Genomic DNA, 25,248 nt, shown 5'->3' with positions numbered 1-25,248 from the left:
GGTGGCCCTCTTGTGTGTAAAGAATCAGCTTATACCAGATATAGGCAGGGAAAAGAAGTAAATATTTTTAAAATATCTTTCTGTACAGTAGTTTAAGGCACAATATCAGTTCATAAAGCAAATTGTTACAACTGACATTCAAGGTCATCGGATTTCTGGAGCATATCTGACATCAGTTTATTTGGGCTCTCTTATGCTTAGTTTTTCTTAGACACTGGTGGATCACCTGGGATGTATACATACACATGTGATATATACCTATGCACACATAAGTGCATATATGTATATACATGTGCATATAGATGTACGTATATACCAATGTATGCATATATATCCATGACTAGGAGATTTTCCTGTCTAGTCTTCCAAAGCAGAGCCCACACACAAAACCTTTCCAGTTGGGTAGAATTTTTCAGAGCTAGTACTCTGCTCTGGGGAGGGGAGTGAACAAGGGAACACAAGGAAGACACATAGAGACAGGTGGATAGGAATTCATTTGGCAGTTCATTCCTGAAATAGCTAATGGGGAAGCATGGTGGGCATTGGATTTAGAGGCACTGAGAGGGTGAGGTGAAAATGACATTCCAGCAAAATAACTCACCCTTAGGAACGGATTCCTAGGCCACAACTCTGTGGCATAGAGCCCTTTGGCACGGAAGGTCAAAGCTTGTGCGCCAGTGACCAGTCTGAAGGGATGTGAATGGGAGGCTTTCTGAAAATACCCTTGGGCCTCAGGACAGGTGGGTCCCAATATTCATATTCAACAGGTGAAATCTACCATCTCTGTCCCTTGGGAGACAACAGTGGTGGCAAACATGAACTTCATTGTTACCATCCCAGGATAGGACCAACAAAAGGGACAGTTCTCTGCAGTAGCAGGAAGGGCTCAGGTCAGACATAGATCATAGATTACAAGCTGGAAGGGTCCTTAGAGGTCATTAGATCTAGCACACTTATTTATAGATGCAGAGACTGAGATCCAGAGAGGTTACAAAGCTTGCCCAAGGTCACATAGCTGTTAAGTATCTGAGACAAGTTTTGAAGTCGAGGTTTTGCCTCCAAGTCCAGTGCTTTACCCACTATACCAGTGGGTTGCCATTAAACTCAAAAAATCCCCATTGAATGTGTTGTGAGGAGCCAAGGAAGCTGGATCCTCTGGGCTTTGGTAAACAAAGCCAGCAGACTGCTAGCTTTCAGGCCACGAGGGTAGTTGTCATATGCATTGAATTTGGGAGGATGGTTTAAATATACAGCTTAAGATGAGGGTAGGGGCCCCTACAGGCTCATGAGAGGCAATTATTAAATTTTCAGTGAGTATTTATACCTTGGAAACTAGTAAATGCTAAAAATCAAGGCTTGATTTATTGTTTTGTTGATTGTCTAGACTTATGAAAGTGATGGAGAAAATAACATAGAATAAACTTAAAGGTGTGTCATTTTACTTTTTTTCCCCCCAGAGAACTGGTTGTTAAATATTTGCCAGCATACTTTGAGTAAGAGTCTTTTATGGTGCACCAGGTTTTCTTCTTATCCAAGAGAAACTGTTCCTGTGATCCCCTTCCACATAAAATACCTCTCATTCTGGAGCATATGTGAAGATAACTGTTTTCTGAAAGGCCTGTGCTCCCATGCCTTCTCTCCGTATTACCCAGGGAAGCATCAGGGCTAAGAATTGTTACTGTGCAGTGGGGGACAGGGGATGAGGAAAACACAAACTTCTCTCATCATCCTTAAACTTTGCAAGGAATGATCTTGGGCAAAACCAATGAGATTTAGATTCATGGCTATACTGGGGGATTGTCGAGTGGAAGGGATTTATGAAATCATCTGGTCCAGTTCCCTCACTTCACAGATAAGGCCATTGAGGCCCATTGCCTATGGCCACACACTGAATTAGTGGCAGAGGTAGGACTCAATCTCTGGTCTCCTTATTCTCAGCAATGTGCAGCCACCTCCCTCGTTGCTGTGGTTCCTAGCCCTCCCTCTGTGATGTTCTTGGAGGAAAGAGCACAAGGCCTGGAACAGGAAGACTTGGCTGCAAATGTTCCTTTTACTACTTGCTATTCATATAGGTCTGATTTAATTGCTTAATTATCCCTGGGCTATTTCCTAAACCGTAGAATGAAAGAGTTGGAATAGCTGACATTTCTAAGGCCTGTTCTAGCACAGCTGATGATCCCACAGTGGCTATACCATGGGGAGAGGCAACCAAAGGGAATCTTGGGCTGTGAGGGAAAGCTGACTCAGAAAGATAAAGAGGCTCCATAGCAGATAATCTAACCACAGAGAACAGAAAGTTGACTGTGGTTTAGAACTGCCTCCTGCAGGTCTTTGGGGGGTAGGATCTGGCTTCTACCCACCTCACTCATGACCTTCAGTTTCTCAGATGATAGCTCATGAAGGTCATGGACAAATGGGCAGAGCAAAGGTCAGGATATTCCTACTCTTAGATGTCTGCCTCCTACCTCTGTGCTGCAAAAGCATTGGCATAATGTTGCTCATTCTAGGAAGACCTTGTGATGTTTTTCTCTAAGTTGTGGCTGTAGCTAAATGTTGGGACTGCATCTCATAGAGGAGAAATTACAGTATATTGGAACCTTAGGGATGAAATGGATGGATTCACAGAAACCTGGGAAGACTTGTATGAACTGGTGCAGTGAAATAAACAGAATCAGGAGAACACTTTATGCAACAATAAAAAAAAATGTAAAGACGAATGACTTTGAAAGACTGAAGATCTATAATCGGTGCAACGATTGACTATGATTCCAGAGGTCTGATGATGACCTGTGCTATCCATGTACTGACAGAGAGGTGATAGCCTAAAGAAGCAAAAGGAGACATGGCTTTTTGGACATTGTCAACACGCGAGTTTGTTTGGCTTGACTACAAACACTTACAAGGTTTTTAATTCCTCCATTCCTCCGTTCCCCCTTTTACATGGGAGAGCTGGGAGGGAGAAGGAAAATAAATGCTTGCTAATTAAAAAATAAAATAAAATGAAAAAAAAGAATCTTAGAGGCAATTACATATTGCAAATCTTGTTCATATGGCAAAAAGCAAGGGGAACTTCTTACAAAGCCCCATATTTCAAAGTTAGGCGAGATCAGAGATTCAGGCTGTCATCCTGGCTCCACCAGGAAGATTATTTACTATCAAAGGCAAATATCAAAGGTCAATCCCCCTCCAGGGGGTGAAGCAAGTTCTCCCAGGGTTTTTGGAAGCCTGAGTCCCACAGGAAGAAGGGAGGATGCAGGATGCATGACGGCATGGTTTCAGGCACTTCAAAGGGATGGGGGCCATCGTCATGCTGGCACCAAGCAGAAGAAGAATCTACGGCTCCAGCAGAGAAGAAGCTGAAAAGTGATACTGGAAGCTTGGTAGGCTAGGGTTTGGGAGCCTCTCTATGCAGAAGGAAGATGACGTGTTCAATCTTCAGTATGACTGCAGCTGGATCCGTCCATATAAACAGCAAGTAAGAACCATCCCACATATCTGACAGAGAGAAAAGGGGAAAAAGAAAAGGAGAAATTAGAGCTCCATGAAGTTTCTGGCCATAGATGCTGTTTGTCCATGAGGCATGCCTCCTCTCACAGCCTCTCAATCTAAGCTGCTCCCAAGTGGTCATGTTTAAGAGGCTTCAGCATAGCTCTCTCAAGAATTCTTTCACTACGACTCTATTTTTCCATCTTACCACACTCTGAGACTTTAAAACAAAGTCAAGGAAAATGGAAATTTCTTGATGAGAGGGACCTTTTTTTTTGTCTCTGCATCTATACCCAGCGCATCATAGTGTCTGCAACAAAGTAAACTCTTAATAAATGCTTGTCGTTGTTCAGTTGTGTCTGACTCTTCATGACTCCATTTGGGGTTTTCTTGGCAAGGATCCTGGAGTGACTTGCCATTTCCTTTTCCAACTCATTTTGAAGATGAGGAAACTGGGGCAAACAGGGTTAAGTGACTTACCCAGGGTCACGCAGCTAGTAATTTTCTGAATCCAGATCTGAACTCATGAAGATGACACTTCCTAGTTTCCAGCCCAGTGCTCTATCCACTGCACTAGTTAGTTGCTCCTTACCCAATCTCTATAGACCAGGGGGGAAACTCATGTTCAGAGAGAAGGAATGGTTTTCCCAGTTCACATGGCAAACTTTGGACTGGGAAACAAACCCAGCTATCTAGCTAGTGACACATAGTTTTGGCCATAAAAGGGTGCAGAAGGCAAAGGATCTGCTCCCAATTTCAAAGAACAGCTTTGAACTTTGGGAAAGTCATTGTATCTTTGTAAGCCTCAGTTATTCCATCTGTAAAATGAGAGTAATTCTAGTTCTTCCCATCCATACCCTCCCCCTTCTATTCTTCCCTCCCACTGCTTCCCAACTAAGCATGCTATGGGGATGAGCAGAATGATAGGAAAAAAGAACTCAGTCTACAAGTCCAAGTTGGCACCATGATTAAGATTAAAATTTAAAAAAATGACAAACTCTTGATTGTCATCTGAATGAAAAGAAGCATGGACATGCCCACCTCGCTGACAGGCACAGATGTCCTCGGGATATGAGTGAGGGGTTAGGGCCAGGGCCACAGCCACAGAGGAAAGGGCATGGAATGTAATCCTAGGGACTGGGATTGCTGGGCAGCTGAGAACACCACCTGATGTGGAAAATGTCTCTGGCTCTTGGATTTGCTGTTGCTGGGATTAGGTTTTCCTGCATGCCAATCTATTCTCATCTCCTGAATTCTGAAATTCCCTTATCTCATCACAACCTGTTATCATTCCATCTCTCTCCCCTCAAGCTTTCCACTCTTCCCAGTTTTCCTATTACTTTCAAAGGTACCACCGTCCTCCCAGACACCCAGTCTTGCAGTGCATTGCCACCCTCTACTCCTTTCTCTCTCCCAGCCCCCACATGCAATCTGTGTCTGGTTGATTCTCACTTCATAACATCTCTTATCTGTGCCTCCATTTCTCTTCTGACACTTCCAGTACCTTGGTACTGGCCCTCATCACCTCACAAGAGAACTACTGCAGGAGCCTTCTGGTTGGTCTCCTTGCCTCCTATCTCTTCCCACTCCAGTTCATCCTCCACTCAGCTGTCTAACTGATCTTCCTGAAGTGCAGATCTGACCATGTTACATCTCTACTCAATAAATTCCAGTAACTTCCTGTCACCTCCAGGATCAAACAGAAAATGCTTTTAAAGTCCTCCATAACCTAGCCCTTTCCTACTTTCTCAGTCGTCTTGCACCCTTTTGTCCTCCAAATCGTCTATAATCCTTCCTGTTTCTTGAACATGAGCCTCTTTCTGCAAACTCAGGGCATTTTCACTGTGTTTGGAATCCTATTTCTTCTCCATCACCTTCATTCCCTAGCTTCATTTAAGTCCTTGCTAAAACCCACCTTCTATGGGAAGCCTTTCCCAATCCTCCTCAATACTAGTGCCTTCCCTCTGTTGATCACCCCCGATTTGAGCTCAATTATGAGCCTAAACCCTGCAAAAATGAGGTGGTGCACAGTGATTTATGCCTGTGAAGTACTGTTAGTACTTTGTTCTTGCAATATCTTTGTAAATATTCCTTTGTAAAGGCCAATCAACATTAAGTGGTTAGATATAGTAATATCCCTATTTCAGAGATTAGGACACTGAGACTGAGAGAAGATAAATGACTTGCCCAGGGTCATATAATGTGACATGGGATTCAGAATCATATCTTTTTTACTCCCAAGTCACTGAGCCAAGCTAATAAAATTATGCTGAACTGCCCTGTGCTGTAACATTTAGAAAACTCCTTCTAGGTTGATATCAGTTCATTAATCAATAATTTTATAGGCTGGCTTAAGCAGTTAAGGATTCACCTATTTGTGATATTATGCATAGCATTTCTTCAAGTTGTTCACAAATATATCATAATTGCCTTTGTCAAAGGCCTCCTAAAATCGGCCTATACAAGGGCTACAAGATTCCCCTTCCCTCCCCAGTCTGGCAGTCTGGTTACCCTATTTGAAAAGGCAATTAAGTTAGCCTGGTATGGCTTTCCAGAATCACAGAATCTAGGAAGTGGAAAGGAACTCTAAGGCCATCTACTTCAAACCATCTGACCAGGAATCCCTTCTACAACCCTGTGGACAAAAGGGCATCTGATCTTTGTTGGAAAGCTTTTTGCCGAAGAGCGATTCACCACCTCCAGAGGAAGCCCATCTCTATTGTCGGACAGCTCTAAACATCAGGAAGTTTTTTCTTTAATCAAGTCTAATCTGCCTTTCTGCAACATCCTACTATTTTTTAAATGAACTAGTGCTGGCTTGCATAGTACTCATGTTAAGTACTCACATACCATCAACTCAGTAATATCTTTTGTAATTTTCTAGGGATTGACATCAAGGTAGGTAGGTGGTCCTTGATGTGTGGAATACATTCCCTGCTCACCTCTACCACTCTAGCTAGATACCTTGTTTCCTCAAGTACCACCTCCTACACAGTCCCCTTCTGGATCCTCTGAAATTGTAAGTGCCTTCCCTCTCTCCCTTTTTAAATTACTTTGTATAAGTGTGTGGGTATTTTCTTTGGAGGGGGGAGGAAGTCAGAACCTGTGATTTCATCTGTGTAGGGAATGCAACGGTGACTCTCTCCCAAAGGTAGAAATTCTCTCCATTAATGCAAATCAGCAAGTCATCTGTAACATACAGTTTTAGAGAACTGCCCGGGGCACGGAGAAGTTATATGACTTGTCCATGCCTCTGTGATCTTAGGGCTGAGGAGAAACTGAATAATAGAATAAGAATCAGAAGATGCTATAGTGGGAAGGGATCTTAGCAAGCATGTATCAGGGGCAGAACTTAATCCTATATCTTTGATTCCTATGATTGCAAGACTGGAGTCACTCTATCCATTACACCATATTGCCTTTTGCGACTTTGTATATACTTTGTATTTCCTTCTTTATGTGCCTATAGCATTCTTCTGGGTAGACTATAAGATCCTTGAAGGCAGGGACTGTTTAATTTTTGTCTTAAAATCCCCAGCCTCTGGCTAAATGGCTTGCGTAAGCACAGTGGGTGTTTCATAAATATTGGTTAAAGTGAATTGTTGTTGTTGTTCAGTCTTTTCAGTCATGTCCAATTCTCTGTAACCCCATTTGGAGTTTTCTTGGCAAAGGTACTGGAGAGATTTGCCATTTCCTTCTCCAGCTCATTTTACAGATGAGGAAATCAGGGTTAAGTGACTTGCCCAGAGTCACACAGCTAGTAAGTGTCTGAGGCCAGATTTGAACTCAGGAAGACAAGTCTTCCTGATTTCAGGTCTAGCCCTCTATCTATTTTACCACCTAGCTGCCCAACACTCTATCTACTGGGCCACCTAGCTGCCCCTAAATTGAATCAGGGTGTGACTCATTGCCTATTGATTTAATTTAGTAGAACAAAATGTTGCCTTCCTAACTCTTTTACAGCAAGTGGCCAGACCATGTCTTCCATCCATACTCAAGATCATCCAGGACTTGTAAGATGACAAGAGAAACAACCCTGTTCAGTGAGCCTCTGATAAAAACATCAGATAAAGCCTAAAACCAGGAGGCATATGCTTGCCAAAGTTATTTCCCACTGTGATGGAAGGAATCCAGGGCCAAGTCCTCCTGTTCAAGGAGGGATTCTCTGAGGCTGGGGAGGTTTTCCAGATGCTCTGGTTTGTGGATGACAATATGATATTGTATAAAACTCCAGGATGTCATAGGCGTTTCTGGAAAGAACTGAAATTGCTTGAAGGACTTTGATCTTTTCATCCACACAGGAATGACCAAGTGGATGAGGAATGTGGATTGTCCACATTTGAATATGCATATGAATGGACCGTCTGTAGAGCTTGCCCAATGGTATTCACGTCTGGGGCAGATAGTATGGATGGACAATGAACTGGTCCCAGAGCAGAAAAGGAAGAGGGGAGCAGGTTGGATCATTTTCAGGAAGCTACAAGGCTCTTTTAGTGAACCCGAGCTTCCTATGAGAGCACAAGCCCATCACTTCCATACTGATATTCTACTGTTGATGCAATATGGAAGTGAAATATGGAATATCACTGTCCCTGAACTACTAAAGATCAGTACTACACAGAGGACTATGGAGGCATATGGCAGGTGTGAGTAGGTTTCATGGCATAACTGATGAGGAATCCCAAAGAACAGGTATAAAGGAGTTATCAAGGAGCAGTATGACTGGAAGTGAAGATGGGCTGGTCACATGGCAAGAGCTAGGAATGACAGATGGACAGCCATAGTACTTCAATGGTACCTTCCAGGAGAAATCAAGAAAGACCTCCTTTGCCATGTTGGGTTGCCCCCTTGTGGTGAGCTTTTGGGAGAACATGGAGGAGAGTAACAGGATGGTCAGGCATGGATAGGGTGCAATTTGTATCACTGGAGTGGAGTGGAGCATTTGGATAGGATTTATTCCTTGGAAGGCTGACACCTGGGAATGAACAGGTCCTGAGTCATGGCTAACAATAAACCCTGAATCCTGGGAACCAGTGATTAAAGAAAAAGAAGCTGATAGGGTGGCCCGTGCTGAATGCTGAGTTACTGGGCCAGGGAGTATAGCTCCAGGATGAAGGGTGAGGGGTGATACAGCAAACTGGGAATACGATAGGGAAGAAAGACTGCCTGCCAGGCACCATTTGCCTTGTACTGGTCCCTGCTGAGAGGCCACTTGGAGGAATGAAAAGAGTTCTATTCTTTAAGTGAAATATGAGCTCCATTGCTATCTTACTGTGTCATTTTGGATAAATCACTTAACACTTCTGAGCCTCAGTTTCCACATCTGTTAAATGGGGAAATAGTACTTGTACTACCTATCTCATAGGGTTGTTGTGGAGGAAGAGCTTTATAAATCTTTAAGGTTTATAAGGGCTATAGAAAAATGTTCTATTATTATCATCCTGATAGAGACAGTATGGCATAGTGAATAGAGAGCTGGCCTTAGAGTCAGGTCCTGTCTTTCAGAAAAACTGGCTGCGTGACCCTAAGCAAATCACTTAACCTTTTCAAGTATATAAAGTGACTCTCCAGGACCATAAGTTGCAGAGAAGGTGCCGACCTACATTGTCAGAGGGAATTTCCCCACCTGGGATTGTCCTATATCAATAAAATCACAAGTCCAGCCCCTATTCATTATTGTCCTAAGATGGGACTTGAAGCTGGGACAGCTACAGCATAGTGTAGTGGAAAGAATCAGCTTTGTAGGCAGGGGACCTGGTTTTCAAAGTCTAACTATCTCTCTGGGCTAAATTGAGGGGCTTGGCTTAGATGCTCTCTGAGGACCCTTCCATCTCTATAGTCTATGAAGAATTCTGGACAAAAGATGACACACGTGAAGGGTATTCTCTCCAGATGCTTCCTTTCAGAAATGCAGGAGAGTTGAGATGGTTCTCATTAGCCAGCAGAGGGCAACCCAACCTGAGATTCAGGGAAGGAATAGGTGGGAGAAAAAATCAGGACAGAGGAATCCTAGTGGGATTCTGGTGTCCTTTGGCAGCAGGACACCAACTTACAGAAGTTGAGTGGCATTTTTATAGGGGCTTAATGGAAACCTGTATGTTTTTGAAGGCAGAGAAAGGAACATCAAAGATGTGAGCCCCCAGGAAAGTCATTTTGCCATTTGAGGGACTCAGGTTCGCCATTTGTAAAAAAGCAATTTACATTTTTACTGTTGTTCAGTTGTTTCAGTCCTATCTGGCTCTTTGTGACCCTATTTGGGCTTTTCTTGGGAAAGATACTGGAGTAGTTTGCCATTTCCTTCTCTAGGTCATTTTACAGATGAGGAAACTGAGGCAAACAGGGTTAAGTGACTTGCTCAGGGTCACACAGCTAGTAAGTGTCTGAAGCTGGATTTGAATTCAGGTCCTCCTGACTCCAGAGCCAGCTCTGTATTCGCTGCACAATCTAGCTGCCCTGATCTTAAGGCTAGAGGAGACAGTGGAAGAATAAAGATGTATGGGGCTAGAAGCAAGCTGAGATTCTGATTCATGCCAATTCCAAGCAGACCCAGTCAGACTTGGTTTAATTTAGCCACCAGCTGCTGGGCTACCCTCATTGTGGGGGCTATGGGGAGCTGCTGAGCAGCCTTAATGGATTTTGCAGATTCCCTAGGATCTAGGTTGAGCCTAGAACCTGGTGGCTGCCTCAGACAGAGTCCCCTTTCCTGATCCTGACCACGCCACTGACAAGGAGGGACAGAGTCTATTCCGCAAGCTAGGGAGAGCCTTAGCATCCTGAGCTTTAGGGAGGGTTCAGATCCCAGGTGCTCCTCCAGAGCAAGCTGGAAAAAAGGGAGGTTTAGTACTGGAGTCAATGCCTCTCAGCTATGGCAGCCCTGCTTGCTTGCCACCTGGGGAAAGGGCAGCATGGATTCAGAGGTAACAGGGTATAGTAGAAAGAGTCCATGTTGGGAACTGGAACGTTCGGTTCATGTCACCACAGATCTAGCACTTAAAAGGACCTTAGAAAATATGAAGGCCAACCCCCTCATTTTACACATACGGATACTGAGTCCCTGAATGGTTATGTAACTTGTCCAAGATCACAAAGCTGGCCAAAAAAATAGAGTCCACACTGGAACCCAGATCTTTTGACTCTAGGTCTAGTTATCTTTCCACTATACCACATTGTCTTTATTCTCTTTACTCTTTTCCCAACTTTCTTTACCCCCTTCCTCCCTTCAGAGCCCTGAGTGCAGCAAGCAGAGCTTAGAGGCACCCTGTTTAGACCCACAAGGACCTAATTAACTTGTGCTCCCTAGACCAGTCCATTCTTTTCTAAATGCCTTTATCCATTCTCCTGCCTTCCTGTCTCTTTCCTCCACATTTTCTTCAAGCCATCTGAATCCTTCTGTGGGGACCACCATCCCCTTTTCTGGAAGGACAAAGAACTCAGTGTCAATAATTTCAATCCCACCTACCTCTAAGAACCTGAAGGAAATTGGGCAGGTGGTCCAAAATGTTAACTTTTTTTTAAACCAAATCTCTTACTGGTGATGTTTTCTGCTGAAAATTGATTTATAGGAAGACTCTAAGAACAGGCAAATATTCTCTTAGCTCAATGATATGTGTACAAAGGGAGAGACTCTTGGGCAGGGAAGAAGGGTACCTAATAAAGGTTGGTAAGAAAAGGGCTTTACATTGAACATGAATGGAAGAAAGAGAAAATTGTCTCTCAAATTAGAGAACAGAGCTACAATGTAAGAAGATTAGCAGGAAGAATGCCCAGAAATTCAAAGGAGATAAAAATCCATGAATGAAACTTGTGAAAAAATCCATGGCTTCCAATGCCTACATAAACATGCACAATGTTTGGTGAACAAGGAAGGTGAACCAGTTGTCCTAATTCAGCGAGGCATATATGATCTCATATGTCACTTGGAAAGATAATACCAAAGAATGGATCATGGCTCTGTATTTGGGACTGGGGGATGTGGGTCAGGAGGTCTGGACCTATGACTTCATTGGTGAGGAACCTCTTTCTACCAATACTGATGAGCAATTGTTCTGCACCTTAGAGTGTTCAGGAATTTCTTGGTCACACTGAGAGGTTAAGCTACCCTGAGTTCTATGTAATCAGGTCTAATCTTTCACTTGAACTCCAGGACCACATCACCTGCTTTTGGATATTTCAAATTGTACGTCCCATAGATACTTCATACTCAACATGTCTAAAACAGAATTCATTTCTTTCCCCCAAAACCCTTCTTTCGAACCCAGTCCTCTTTTGAACTTCCCCATTTCTGTTGAGGATATCACCATCCTTAGGTTAACCCAGATTTATAACCTTGGTGTTAATCTCTGACTCCCTACACTTTCCTTCACCCACCACCCAATCCATTGCCAAATCTTGCAGTTTCTCTCTCCATGATATTTACCTGTACCTGCTTCCAGTTTAGGCACTTATCATCACCTCTCATTTGGACAATTAAAATAGCTTCCAAATTGGTCTCCCTGCCTCAAGTATCTCCCTGTGCTGATCTATCATTCATACAGCCACCAAAGTGATTTCCCTGAAGTATAGGTTTATGGACATGATCACTGGACACAGTCAGTCCAGTTCTCTTTTTCCTCTCTCCCATTCAATAAACTTCAATGGCATCTGGTCACCTCCAGGATCAAATATAAACTTATCCATTTGATATTCAAAGCTCTTTACAATCTGACCTCTTCCTATCTCATCTTCTGACTCATTACTCCCCCACATATACCCGATGATATGGTAAATTAGTTTAATTACTATTTCTTACACCCAGTGGTGCATCTCTCACTTTTGTGCCTTTGTGTTCTCCCCCATCCCTAGAATGCTTCTTATCCTCACCTCCACCTTTTAGAATTACTGGATTCTTTCTTGACTAAGTCTAACGCCATCTTTAGTAAGAGGTCCTGTGGTCCCTTTTCTACTCCATATGTAACATACTTATTTATGTACATATTGTGTCCCCTTCTTGAGGGCAGGGCTTGTTTCAGTGTTTCTTGGTATATTCAGCACTTTGCTCAGTGCCTGGTGCTTAATAAAGGCTCAATGATTTATTTTCAAGTGCAGCCCCCGAATACTTTCCAGAATGATTGCTCCAATTCATAGCTCCACCAACAGTGTGTTAGTGTGACGTCCTTCCACAGCCCAACTGATAATTGCCATTTTTTGCCATTCTGATGGGTGAGAGGTGGAACCTCAGTGTTGTTTTAATTTTCATTTCTCTTACAATTCAGAGCATTTTTTGGTAATTTCTGAGTTTGCATTTCTTCTTTTGAGAACTGCCTGCTCATATCCTTTGCTCATTTACAAATGAGAAATGGCTCTAGTTCTTATATTTTTGTATCAGTTTCTTATAGATCAGACCTTATCAAGAAATTTGCTGCAAAGGTTTTTTCCTAGTTAACTGTTTCCCATCTAATTCTAATGCATTGGTTTTGTTTGTTCAAAATTTTAAAAAATTTATGTAACCAAAGTTGTGCTGCACTCTCATCTCTGTTCCTTGTTTGGTGAACAATCCTCTTCTTACCCACAGAGGTGAAAGGGATCTCTTTTCTTTCTCTAATTTGGTGGTATCAGGCTAAAGCAACCCTATGCCATGATACAATGAGACAGACTTACCTGCAGGCAGGCAACTCCAATCCCAACAGCTCCCATGAGTAGGAGGTGATTGGCCAGGAAATGTTCTAATTTGGTGATACAGCCACCCTGTGTGGAAAACAAAAGGCAAGTGTTCAACAGTGGGGGAGAGGCCTAAGGGGACAGGATCACTATTTTAGGAATGGGGAAAGGCACGTGTTCAGAAATTCACAGGGATGGTTGTGGTATAGTGGACAAATCACTAGCCTTGAAATCAAAAGACCTGAGTTCAAATCCTAGCTCTAGTAGTTAGTAGGAAATTACTTAACCTAGGCCTCTGTTTTGTTATCTATAAAGTGGAATAATAATACTTGCACTGTCTACCCCACAAAGTTATATGGAAAGCCCTTTATAAACCTTCTTCTCATAAGTCCAAAGGGGCAAGCTTATGAGTCAAAGTCAACCCTATGCCAGTCCCAAGGTCAGGCCAAATCTCAGGGGTGAGGGTGGGTTTTTGAGGAGGAGGAAACTGATATATTCCTAAACAAACCAACAGGCATCCACATACAGCTAACATCCTGATATCCTCGGCCACCCCTGAACGGTGCCATGGCCAAGGTCGAGTGACAACTCAATGCACTTTGAGCTAGTTTGGGGCAAGGGTAGAATTTAAGATAAACAGAAGCCACAGTTCTTGCTTTTAGGGAGCCTGCAGTCTGTTTGAATAATAATGATGATAATGGATTACCTTTACACAAGATATATTGCATACAACTTGAATTTTCCCTAAAGTGGTGGCTCTGCACATATTTATAGAATATAAATAATATAAATTTATAGAATATGAAATAAGTCAAATATCAGCAAAGCAGAATATCAGTTAGAAAAGACCTCAGATATCATATAGTCCATCCCCTTCATCTTACAAATGAAGAAAGTGAGGCCCCAAGAAAGTAAATCCATTGCCCAAGGTCACACAACTGGTTGCATGGGCTGGACTAGAACCTAGGACTCCTGACTCACAAGACAACAAGTGGAGAATTCTTGTTTAAGATGCCTTTCAGATCTAAAATACTGTGGTTTGGCTTTGAGACCTTTTCCAAGATATCTCTCTCTCTCTCCTTCCCTCTGTCCCTCTTTCCCTTCATCCTTCTCTCTCTCCTCCTCTTTCCTCCCCCCTTTCCTCTTCCCCCACTGTAACTCTCTCTCCTCTCTCCTTCTCTCCCCTCCTCTCCAATCCCAGTGAACGGGAGCACTGTCTCAGGGTCTCTTACTTACCTCTACTTTATAGATGTTAGAAGGGTGGGCCCGCTGACCACAGAGGACCACAACTGTCTTACAACAGCTGTCAGGCACCTTCCGGCCCTCAGCTTCTGGAGACTGGATGTAGGTGCTGTACTCCCAGTCTGCTGAGCTGTTGCTGCCACAGCACCTGAACTGGAAGGCAGAGAGCACGTCTTGAGAGCAGTGCAATGGTGGCTGGTATTTGCAAGATAGTCCCTACCAGTAAACCCATAGTTTCTGGCAAAGATAGCTACAGAGTAGGCAGCTAGCCAGGGCACAAAGCACAGAGAGACATTTTAAAATATGACTTTATAGAAACTGCATATTTGTAATGTCGTAAAGTTCCCTTTCTGGCATATCTGTATTAATTTTGAATTAAATTATATTAGATTTCAGGGGGCTAGAGGAGAGGAGACGGAGGCTCCCTTAAATCTTCCCATCACCACCACCCCCACACCCCATTGTGGACTTAGAGAACCTGCAGGCAAATGAGTCAAGCTAGGCAAGGTAATTAGCAAGCCAGAAAGTATTTACAGGAAAAAAGGTAGGCAGCTACCTTGGGTACAATACTATTTAGCTGTACAGGATTCGGAACTACCCCAGAGAATGTGCCACTGGTGGATGTGATGATGGTTATGGTGTTAGAACATTTTCTTTGCCCACCTGTCCTAGGATGATTGACAGATCAGTAGTAGGACAGCCAGTCCATGTTTTCAATCACTATCCATACAATTTCAAGAAATCTAGATTGAGTTCTTAATCATTTTTTTCATAGACTCTATTGGCTGTCTGATGAATCTATGGATTCCTTCTCAGAATCATGTTTTAAAATTCATAAAACAAGACACATAGTGTTATGTTAATTCCATACTTTATTATTTAATATTTTTTAGTTTTCAGCATTGATTTCCACAAGATTTTGAGTTACAAATTTTCTCCCCATTTCTACCCTTCTCCCTACTCCAAGATGGCATATATTCTGATTGCCCCATTCCCCAGTCAGCACTCCCTTCTGTCACCCCCTTCCCCTCCCCCCCATCCCTTTTCCCCTTACTTTCTTGTAGGGCAAGATAGATTTCTATGCCCCATTGCCTGTACATGTTATTTCCCAGTTGCACGCAAAAACAACTTTTTTTTGAGCATCTGCTTTTAAAACTTTGAGTTCCAAATTCTCTCCCCTCTTCCCTCCTCACCCACCCTCCCTAAGAAGGCAAGCAATTCAACATAGGCCATACATGTATCATTATGCAAAACACTCCCATAAAATAGTCATGTTGTGAAAGACTAACTCTATTTCCCTACATCCTATCCTATCCCCCTTTATTCAGTTTTCTCCCTTGACCCTGTCCCTTTTCAAAAGTGTTTGCTTTTGATTACCTCCTCCCCCTATCTGCCCCCTTCTATCATCCCCTCTTTCATATCTCCTTCCCCCTACTTTCATGTGGGGTAAGATACCCAATTGAGTGTGTATGTTATTCCCCCCTCAAGTCAAATCCGATGAGAGCAAGATTCACTCATTCCCCATCACCTGCCCTCTCTTCCCTTCCAACAGAACTGCTTTTTCTTGCCACTTTTATGTTAGATAATTTACCCCATTCTATCTCTCCCTTTCTCCCTCTCTCAATGTACTCCTCTGTCATCCCTTAATTTGATTTTATTTTTTTAGATATCATCCTTTCATATTCAACTCACCCTGTGCCCTCTGTCTATATCTATGTATATTCCCTTCAACTACCCTAATACTGAGAAAGGAATCATGAATTACACACATCATCTTTCCATGTAGGAATGTAAGCAAAACAATTCTACTTTAGTAAGTCCCCTATGATCTCTCTTTCTTGTTTACCTTTTCATGCTTCTCTTGATTCTTGTGTTTAAAAGTCAAATTTTCTATTCAGGTCTGGTCTTTTCACTGAGAAAGCTTGGAAGTCCTCTATTTTATTGAAAATCCATATTTTGCCTTGGAGCATGATACTCAGTTTTGCTGGGTAGGTGATTCTTGGTTTTAATCCTAACTCCTTTGTCCTCCGGAATATCGTATTCCAAGTCCTTCAATCCCTTAATGTGGAAGCTGCTAGATCCTGTGTTATTCTGATTGTGTTTCCACAATACTCAAATTGTTTCTTTCTGGCTGCTTGCAGTATTTTCTCCTTGACCTGGCAACTCTGGAATTTGGCGACAATATTCCTAGGAGTTTTCTTTTTGGGATCTTTTTCAAGAAGTGATCAGTGGATTTTTTCAAGTTCTATTTTACCCTCTTGCTCTAGAATATCAGGGCAATTTTCTTGAAAGATGAGATCTAGGCTCTTTTTTTGATCATGGCTTTCAGGTAGTCCAATAATTTTTAAATTATCTCTCCTGGATCTATTTTCCAGATCAGTGTTTTTTCCAATGACATATTTCACATTGTCTTCCATTTTTTCATTCCTTTGGCTCTGTTTTATAATATCTTGATTTCTCATAAAGTCACTTGCTTCCACTTGCTCCAATCTAATTTTTAAGGTAGTATTTTCTTCAGTGGTCTTTTGGACCTCCTTTTCCATTTGGCTAATTCTGCCTTTCAAGGCATTCTTCTCCTCATTGACTTTTTGGAGCTCTTTTGACATTTGAGTTAGTCTACTTTTTAAGGTATTATTTTCTTCAGTATTTTCTTGGGTCTTGTTTTTCATGGTTTTCTCGCATCCTTCTCATTTGTCTTCCCAATTTTTCCTCTACTTCTCTAACTTGCTTTTCCAAATCCTTTTTGAGCTCTTCCATGGCCTGAGACCAGTTCATGTTTTTCTTGGAGGCTTTTGATTTAGGCTCTTTGACATTGTTGATTTCTTCTGGCTGCATGTTTTGATCTTCTTTGTCACCAAAAAGATTCCAAAGTCTGAGTGTGAATCTGAGTCTGTTTTCACTGCCTGTTCATGTTCCCAGCCAACTACTTGACCCTTGAACTTTTTGTCAGCACATGACTGCTTGTATAGAGTACTTTGTCCCAAGCTTTAGGGGCTGCACTGCTGTTTTCAGAGCTACTTCTGTACAGCAAACTCTCTGCCACACCAGCACTCCTCCTCCCCCAAGAACCACCAACCCAGACTGCGACCCAGATCCAAGCAGACTCTGCACTCCTGCTCTGATCCGTGGCTTAATTCCTCCCACCAGTTGGGCCTGGGGCTGGAAGCAACTGCAGCTGGAGCTCTGGAAGGAGCCCCTGAGCTGCACCACTTCTGTGCCCCCAGGGCTGAGGCCAAACATGCACTCCTCTCACTGTGTTGCAGAAGTTTTTCCACTAACCTTCTCTGTTGTTTTTGGCATTTGTGGGTTGAGAAGTCTGGTAACTGCCACAGCTCAATGATTCAGGGCCCTACCACTTGTTCTGCCTGGCTCCCAGTCTGGTTGGTCCTGGTGTGGCCCATGCGGGGCTGTGCTCTGCTATGCTCCCAGCTCTGTGTGATGGACCCTTCCCAGTAACCATCCAGGCTTTCCTGGGCTAGAGCCCTGCTTCCCTCTGCTATTTTATGGGTTCTGCAGCTCTAGAATTTGTTCAGAGCTATTTTTACAGGTGTTTGGAGGGACCTGGGGGACAGCTTTAGGCAAGTCCTTGCTTTCCAGCCACCATCTCGGCTCCACCCCAAGACACATAATTACAAAGAAAACTAATTCTATTGAAATACTGTTATCAAAGTACTGAAAATAAGTTCACAGACACTGGGTTAAGAATATCCTTAGCATACTGGATGGATGCCTTGTGAAGATTTATAGGAGGACATGGCCAAGAGTCATATAGGATGAGAGGGAATGGAAGAGAATACTGTATATCAATGAGATCACAAAATATTGGAAATCTTGAAGTGATCCTTTAAAATAAACACAAGAAAGGCTACAATGTGAAAACGAAGAAGGAAAGTGACCTGAGGAAAAAAAGGGGAACACTGGAGAAGTAGAAGAAATGTAACAGAGGGGAAAAGGAAGGAAAAGAACCACTGAATAAATGAGCTAAGTGACAGAGCTCTGAGGTTCAATCAACTAAGGAACATTTAATAAGCTCCTCTTATGTCCCAGGCACTGTGTTAGCCATTAGAGATACAAAAATAAACAACAACAAAAACAAAATGAAACAATCTCTTTTCTTGAGGAGCTGCCATTTTTATCAGGGGTAGGTTTTCCCCCGAAAGAATGCAGCTAGACCCTCTGAGGAGGAGACAGCTGTGGTCCTCCAAAGAACACTGATGGAGACTCACAGACACTGCCAGAGGAGATAAAATAACAACAACCACAAAGACAATAATGACAATAGCTGACATTTATGTACTGATTTAAGATTTGCAAAGAGCAAATGTTTCCATTTTTGAAAAGAGGGAAGAGGGTGGCACCCAGCAACTAAAGGCCAGTGATCTTTACTCTAATTTGTGCCATTCAACACTTAGGAAAGAAAGCAGCAGGGACAAAGAACCAGCATGGCTCTGTAACTCTAGCTAGGGCAGGCCATGCTAGTACAACTTTCTTTTCTTTTCTGACAAGGTTAATTGACTAGTGGATAAAGGGAATGCTGTAGCTTACCTTGAGCATTAAAAGGTATCTGAAAAAGTTTCTCATGCAATCTTTTTGGAAAAGAATGAGCATTGTAGGATTAGTAGATAGTGGCCAGGTGAATTAGAATGTGGCTGAAGGCCTGGGCTCAGAGAACAATCGTTAAGAGTTCCATTAAGGTCTCTGGTGTTCTGGAGGTCTGGATGGCCTTGTGCTATTTGCTATTTTTCTCAATGACTTCAATAAAGGCATAGATGAAATTCTGTAAAATTTCTATACCTCACAAAGCTGGGAAGGATAACTAGCGTATTATATTCTGTATTCAGGATTCAAAAAAAATCTTAGGTAGAACATTAGGATGAATCTACTGTGATGAAATAATAATCTAATAAGATGAAATACTATAATAAGATAAAATTCAATAGGGACAAATGTAAAAGTTTTACACTGGGTTAACAAATTAACTTCAGAAGTACAAGATGGGAAGGTGTGATTATTTAACAATTTGTCTGGTCTATTTTTTCCCCTCTGGGTTGTATAACAGAATCTCAGGAGGCCTTAGAAGCAATCTAGTCCAATAAATACTTGTATAGGAATTTCCTACATGATGGCCACAGCAAGTGAGTTATCTGGAATACCACTAGGGAGGGGAAAGCCAGTACCTTTTGAAGTAGCACATTCTATTTTCTAGAAGAGTTCTTGCTATGGAGTTTTGGCTTACATTCTCACTTTGTTAAATTCTACCTATTTTTCTTAGTTTTTCCCTATTGCAATGGTTTAGTCAAGAGGTACTGAAGGTTTTGATGAGAGTAGGTGTTGAGTAGAGAAAAGAATGTGAATGGGAGAGATGTCACCAAAGTAGAATTGACAAAACTTGTTAGTTGATGGGATATGGAGAGAAGAGAAGGAAAGGGAAGCATCATGGATGGCTCTGAGGTTGTGAACCTGGGTGACTTGATGGATGGATGGGTGCTCTCAACAGAAGTGGAGATGCCTGAAGACAGCTATCATTTCTGCCTAAGTCTTCTCTTATCTAAACATTCCCAGTTCCTTTAACCAATACTCATTTGGCAAGGTCTCCAGTTCTCTCCTCATCCTGACTTCTCTACTCTGGATGCTCTGAAGCTTGTCCCTCCTAAAACATGGCAACTGGAACTGAAAACAATACTTCAGATGTGATCTGATGAGGACAGAATATAACCGACATAAATTATTACTTCTGTTTTTGTGAATACTATGCCTGTCTTAAGAGAAGCATCAAATCATGTTAGCTTTTTTGCCATGCATATTGCACTGTTGACTCATATTGAACTGGGTTCTTATTAGTGAGAATAATGAATCCTGCAAAGTGGTTGCATTATTTGAATTCAGATTGCATATTTCCATTAGGCTCAAACCAATTACCACAGTTTAAATAATTATAACTTCAAATAGAGCAGATTTGAATACATGCAACCACTTTACAAAGTTCATTATTCCAACTAAACAGGACCTAGCTGTAATGGCCACAAAAGACTCTCCACCCCCCTTTTTTATTCAAATAAAAACCATATTTTCATATTTAGTCATACCTTCCCCATCTTGTACTTCTAAAATGTATTTTTTTTGTACCACAGCATAGGATTTTACATTTATCTTTGTTAAAATTCATCCTATTAGGCTTGAGACATCGTTATACTCTATTAAGATCTTTTCAATGCCTGAATGTGTCTGTCTTCCAGCATGTTATCTATCTCTCCCCCATTTGTGTCATCTGCAAACCAACTCTCACTGGTCATGGTCTCCTGCCCTCTCATCATGTCGATCACCCACTTCTCAAAAACTCTCCACCTTTATTAATGTCCTTCCTAAAAAGTGGCACCTTGAATGGAATACAATGCTCCAAAGATGGTTGGAAGCAATAGGATATCCATTTATTTTAAAACAGCTTAAAATCACATCAAGAGGAAGAATGTGATAGTGCAGTGGTTCTCAAACTAATTATTGAAGACCCTTCTTCCAAAGAGTTTTTGTTTATGTGGGTTATATCTATCAATGTTTACTGTATTAGCAATTAAAATGTCTTTGTATTATAGCAACAATAGTTTTGACCTCACTGACCCCCCAAAAGGGTCTTGGGGATCCTGGGGGTCCTCAGAATCACACCTTGAGAACGACTGTCATAGTGGATAGAAGATTGGCTCAGTTAGGAGAATCTGTAATCAAATTTTGCCTGAAATATTTTAGCTGTGCAAGTACTAGCAAATCAGTTAACCTCTCCACGCACTTGACAAGTCTTTATGACTATAAATTCTAGAAAAATTGCTGGGCATATATGTGGAGAGTCTCTGAACTCTCTGCACTATAGGAATTTCCTGTACCAATTTTAAGAGTGGGCTCCATTTGATTACTGCTTCAACCTAACAGTAATTACCTTTGTTAGGTAAGAACACTTATTAATTGAATCAGATGATCTGAATTGAACATGAACAGGGCCTGTACACTTCTTTGATAAATCAAAGTCATTACAGGAGAGACTTGGCCACTCCCTAGAAAATTTATATAAAAGGGAGGAACTATCTCAGAACCAGAGAGAGAATCAGAAGATCTGGAAGGGAAAGGGAAGTATCTGGGTCATACAGAACTGAGCCAAGAATCAGTAGCTCCTGCACAACTAAAAAAGATGAAAGAGAGGGCAGGACTGAGCTGTAGTTTAGAAAAGAGATACCCTAATCAAGGCTCTGCAGACATCTCGGAGCAGAAGAGATGCCACGGACTCATGCCACCATTACAACCACTTACTCAAGGACTGAAGTCCTGAGAAAAAGCCTGATTTTTCCCCGACTTTCCTTCCCTGTCTATCCACAGAAACTTTAATAAATTTGCTGTTTTGTTACTGGAACATATCCAGTAACCTGAATTTTGCCTCAATTACAAAGAGGCCAAGGGTTAAGTAGATAGAGATATAAATGGAAATTCATGCAGAGAGCCAATCCTCTGCCTAAATGTTGGGAATTTTCCTCACTGGAGGCTGGGAGAGATTGTGATTGAATTGATAAATTTTATTTTAAAATGAACTCCTTAAAGCCTTGGAGGAGGGAAGCATGTGGATCTTAGGGGCCATTATATTGCCCCTAGGCACAAAATGAGCTAATTGTCATAATATGGTGTTACACAATGGAAACACAGGTCCAGATGGAAAAAAAATTGGGACAATATTTTCCCTTCTCCAGTTCTATGGTGCTGTGTGTATCCTCTATGGACCTTTAAAGATCATTAACACTGTCTCAGCAATTGCATCTGCTGGTTCTATAAAAACCTTTTGAATTGTACTCATAGAGGGCAGCCAGATAATCTCTTATTTTTTTGGAAGATGATGTGTAGCACTTAGAGCTACATCAAGGTCGTCCACTGCATCCCGGGTCATTGCCAATCGTCTTGACTTTTGTCCTGCCACTGGACTTTGATGACTCAGGAAGATGGAGTGAGGTTGATGACTGCACAACTCTGTCTCACTTAAATCCAATTCACGTGCAAGTCAAGACATTACCCATGATGTCACTGACTGCCTTTAAAATGAAGGGCAAATAACAATTATTATGTTTTTGGACCAGACACATGATTTCTTTGGTATAGGGAGCTCCAAGTGAGGAAACTCCTTCTACCAATGCAAATTAGCACCTCTGAAATTTCTAGTCTTAAAGAGTTACTACCTTGGGGCACTGAGAAGTCAAGTGATTCACCTAGGACAGTCAAGTAAGTCAAGTTCTTACTCAAGTAGTCAGTATGTGTCAGAGTGGAACATGAATCCATGTCTTGTTGACTTTGAGGCCGATGCTCCATCCATTATACCATGCTGCTTAGCACAGTGCCTGGCACACAGTAAGTGCAGAATACTTGTCTCCTTCCTGTTTTACCATCCCATGCGGCCTTTTTTCCCTAAAAATCGTCCTCTCATTTGTTTGTGTTTTCAACTCCCTGTTTTTGTTCTTTCCTTTCTCATCCAAAGATAATTCTTTTGACAGAGAAAACAGAAACAGGAGTTGAATAGTTCTGTCCTCTCTCCATCATCTGTGATCATTAACCTAGGCAGTTAAGTATAGTGGATAAGGATGTTGGATTTGGAGTCGGGAAAGTCTGATGTCAAATTCTTCATCAGACACTTGATAGCTCTATGATCCTGAGTTGAGTCACTCGTCCTTTCCCAGCCTTAGTTTCTTCTTCTCTAAAGTAGAGATAATAGTAGCACCTACCTTGTTGTTGTTGTGATGAGCAAATAAGATCTGATAAGATAACATGTACCATGCTTTGCAAACCTTAAAGAACTATATAAATACCACCCTTATTATTGTTATTACTAACCTATAGACTGTGTGGTGTAATCCTCTTTTTTCATCATCCTCTTTTTTCCAACACAAATTAAAAACATCATTTTAAACATTCTTACTGTTGATTCTTTACTGATTCTAGGCTTTGGTATTTGTGACAGTTTTCTTTGAGGACCACACCAGCTATTACTTAGTCTTGCTTCCTTCTTTTATACAAGTCTTATAAAAGTCTAAGTTGGTTGATGAATATCCACACAGATCTCATTTGATAATTTCCCTTTTTACTCCTCCTAAGAATTGTTTCTACAGAATTTCAATTTCTAGAATTTTCCATTGCCCTTAGGATGGCTTTTTTTTTAAAAACAGGATCCTAGGGTCCTTGCCATTCCCCACCTGGCTTTCCTCCTTTTTTAACAAATTCTAAAAGGGAGCGGTCAGTTTCCTTTCATGGTTCCTATCTTTCCTTCTTCATCAAGCATTAATAATAACAAATAACATTTACATAGTACTTTAAGGTTTACAAAGTGCTTTAAAAATATCATCTAAAAATAAATAAAAAATAAAAAAATAAAAACAAAACAAAACAAAAAAACAAAAAAATAAAAAAAACAAAAAAAAATAAAAAAAGGAAAAAAAAAGAAAAAAAGAGAAAAAAAACAAAAACCAAAAAAACAATCATCTCATTTCATCCTCACAACAACCCTGAGAGCTAGGTGCTTATTCCAATTCCCATTTTAAAGATGAGAAAACTGAGGCAGACTTAGGTAAGGTGAGTTGTCTAGTACTGTACGTGCAGTAAATGTCTGAGGGAGACTTTGAACCCAGGTTTTCCTGACTCCAAGTACAGAACGCTATCTTGTACACCATTTAGGAGCAAGAAAATGCCTGGGAGCATTTCCCTATATTGGTCAGAATCCAATCTGTGATAGCAGTTTCCTCTGTTGCTTCTTTTTTGGTTTGATTTAAAATTTTTTTTTTGTTTTATTATGAACTTGACAAACATCGGTATTTCCGTAAACAATGAACAAAAAATGAAGACTATGACTCTCTATGCCATACAGCTTGGGCTGATTTATCAAATTGAACACAGTACTCCCCTTCCCTGCCTGTCTCTAGCCAGTTCTGAACTTCTGCTTTCTTCTGCTTTTCTATGTAAAATGGGGATAGTAATAGTTCTCATCTCTCAGGGTTGTTGTAAGGATCAAGTGAGATGATATTTGTAGAGTGCTTAGCACTGTGCTTGGCATGTAGTAGGCACTACATAAATGTTAACTATAAAGCTGATAATTGTTATTATAATATAGAATAATGAACGTAATAGCATAATAAGATGTCAGTATTATTTTGTTGTCCTATGTATTGTTTTGACCGTTTCATTGATGTTCTCTTCCTTCTTTTCTTCTTTTGTTTGGCATCCCTAATGCTAAATTCCCCCTTTAACACACTGTTCTCCCAAAGCCTTCTCTTGTAAGAGATTAAGTGTGATCAAGCAATAAAAAGTCCACCTATTCATGGTGTTTGAAAATATATGTCTCAACTGGCACCTCCAGTTCATCACCTCTGTGTGAAGAGGTGGGAAGCATGCTTCATCATCAGTCTTGCGGAGGCTTGATTGGAATGCTGAAGTCTTTTTTTGAAAAAAATATTCTGAATTTAAATACCAAATACAATGAGCAAGTCAATATACAAAGAATCAGTGACAGAATCCCAGGGTTGGGAGGGGACCTCAGTGGCCATCTAATCCAATCCAGACACACAAAGACTCTATACTATAACATACCCAACAGGTGGCCGTCCAGCCTCCAGGAAGTCCATTCTACCTATGGATAATCTGAATTGAAAGGAAGGATTTTCAAAGTTACTTCTTTTCGTTTTCCACCCAGTGCTCCTGGTTTTGCCCTTTGGGGCCAAACAGAGCAAATCGAATCCTTCCTTCCATTTACCTGAAGATAGCTTATCATCTCTTCTACTCCAGGATAAATGTGCCCAATTCCTTCAACTGATCCTCACATGGCAGGGACTCAAGTTCCTCACCATCCTGGCTGGCTTCCTCCAGATACTC

At 41.5% G+C, this 25,248-nt stretch overlaps 1 protein-coding gene across 1 annotated transcript in view; it reads right to left on the bottom strand.

Moving 5' to 3' along the window:
- Positions 1 to 3,232: 3,232 nt before the first annotated feature.
- TSPAN11 (tetraspanin 11) overlaps positions 3,233 to 25,248 on the bottom strand; it is a 105,527-nt gene continuing 83,511 nt past the window's right edge. The window contains exons 5-7 of the mRNA XM_036761394.1: positions 14,359 to 14,517; positions 13,123 to 13,209; positions 3,233 to 3,495 (exon numbers count right to left, since the gene is read on the bottom strand). Coding sequence (XP_036617289.1) covers positions 3,436 to 3,495; positions 13,123 to 13,209; positions 14,359 to 14,517 — 306 coding nt within the window. The 3' untranslated portion in view covers positions 3,233 to 3,435. The remainder of the gene's footprint in view (positions 3,496 to 13,122; positions 13,210 to 14,358; positions 14,518 to 25,248) is intronic.

Source organism: Trichosurus vulpecula, chromosome 5 (genome assembly GCF_011100635.1).
Source record: "Trichosurus vulpecula isolate mTriVul1 chromosome 5, mTriVul1.pri, whole genome shotgun sequence".
In the NCBI taxonomy this organism is placed as follows: Eukaryota; Metazoa; Chordata; class Mammalia; order Diprotodontia; family Phalangeridae; genus Trichosurus; species Trichosurus vulpecula.
Note: the sequence above shows the minus strand (reverse complement) of the source record. Positions and strands in the feature narration are given on the sequence as shown.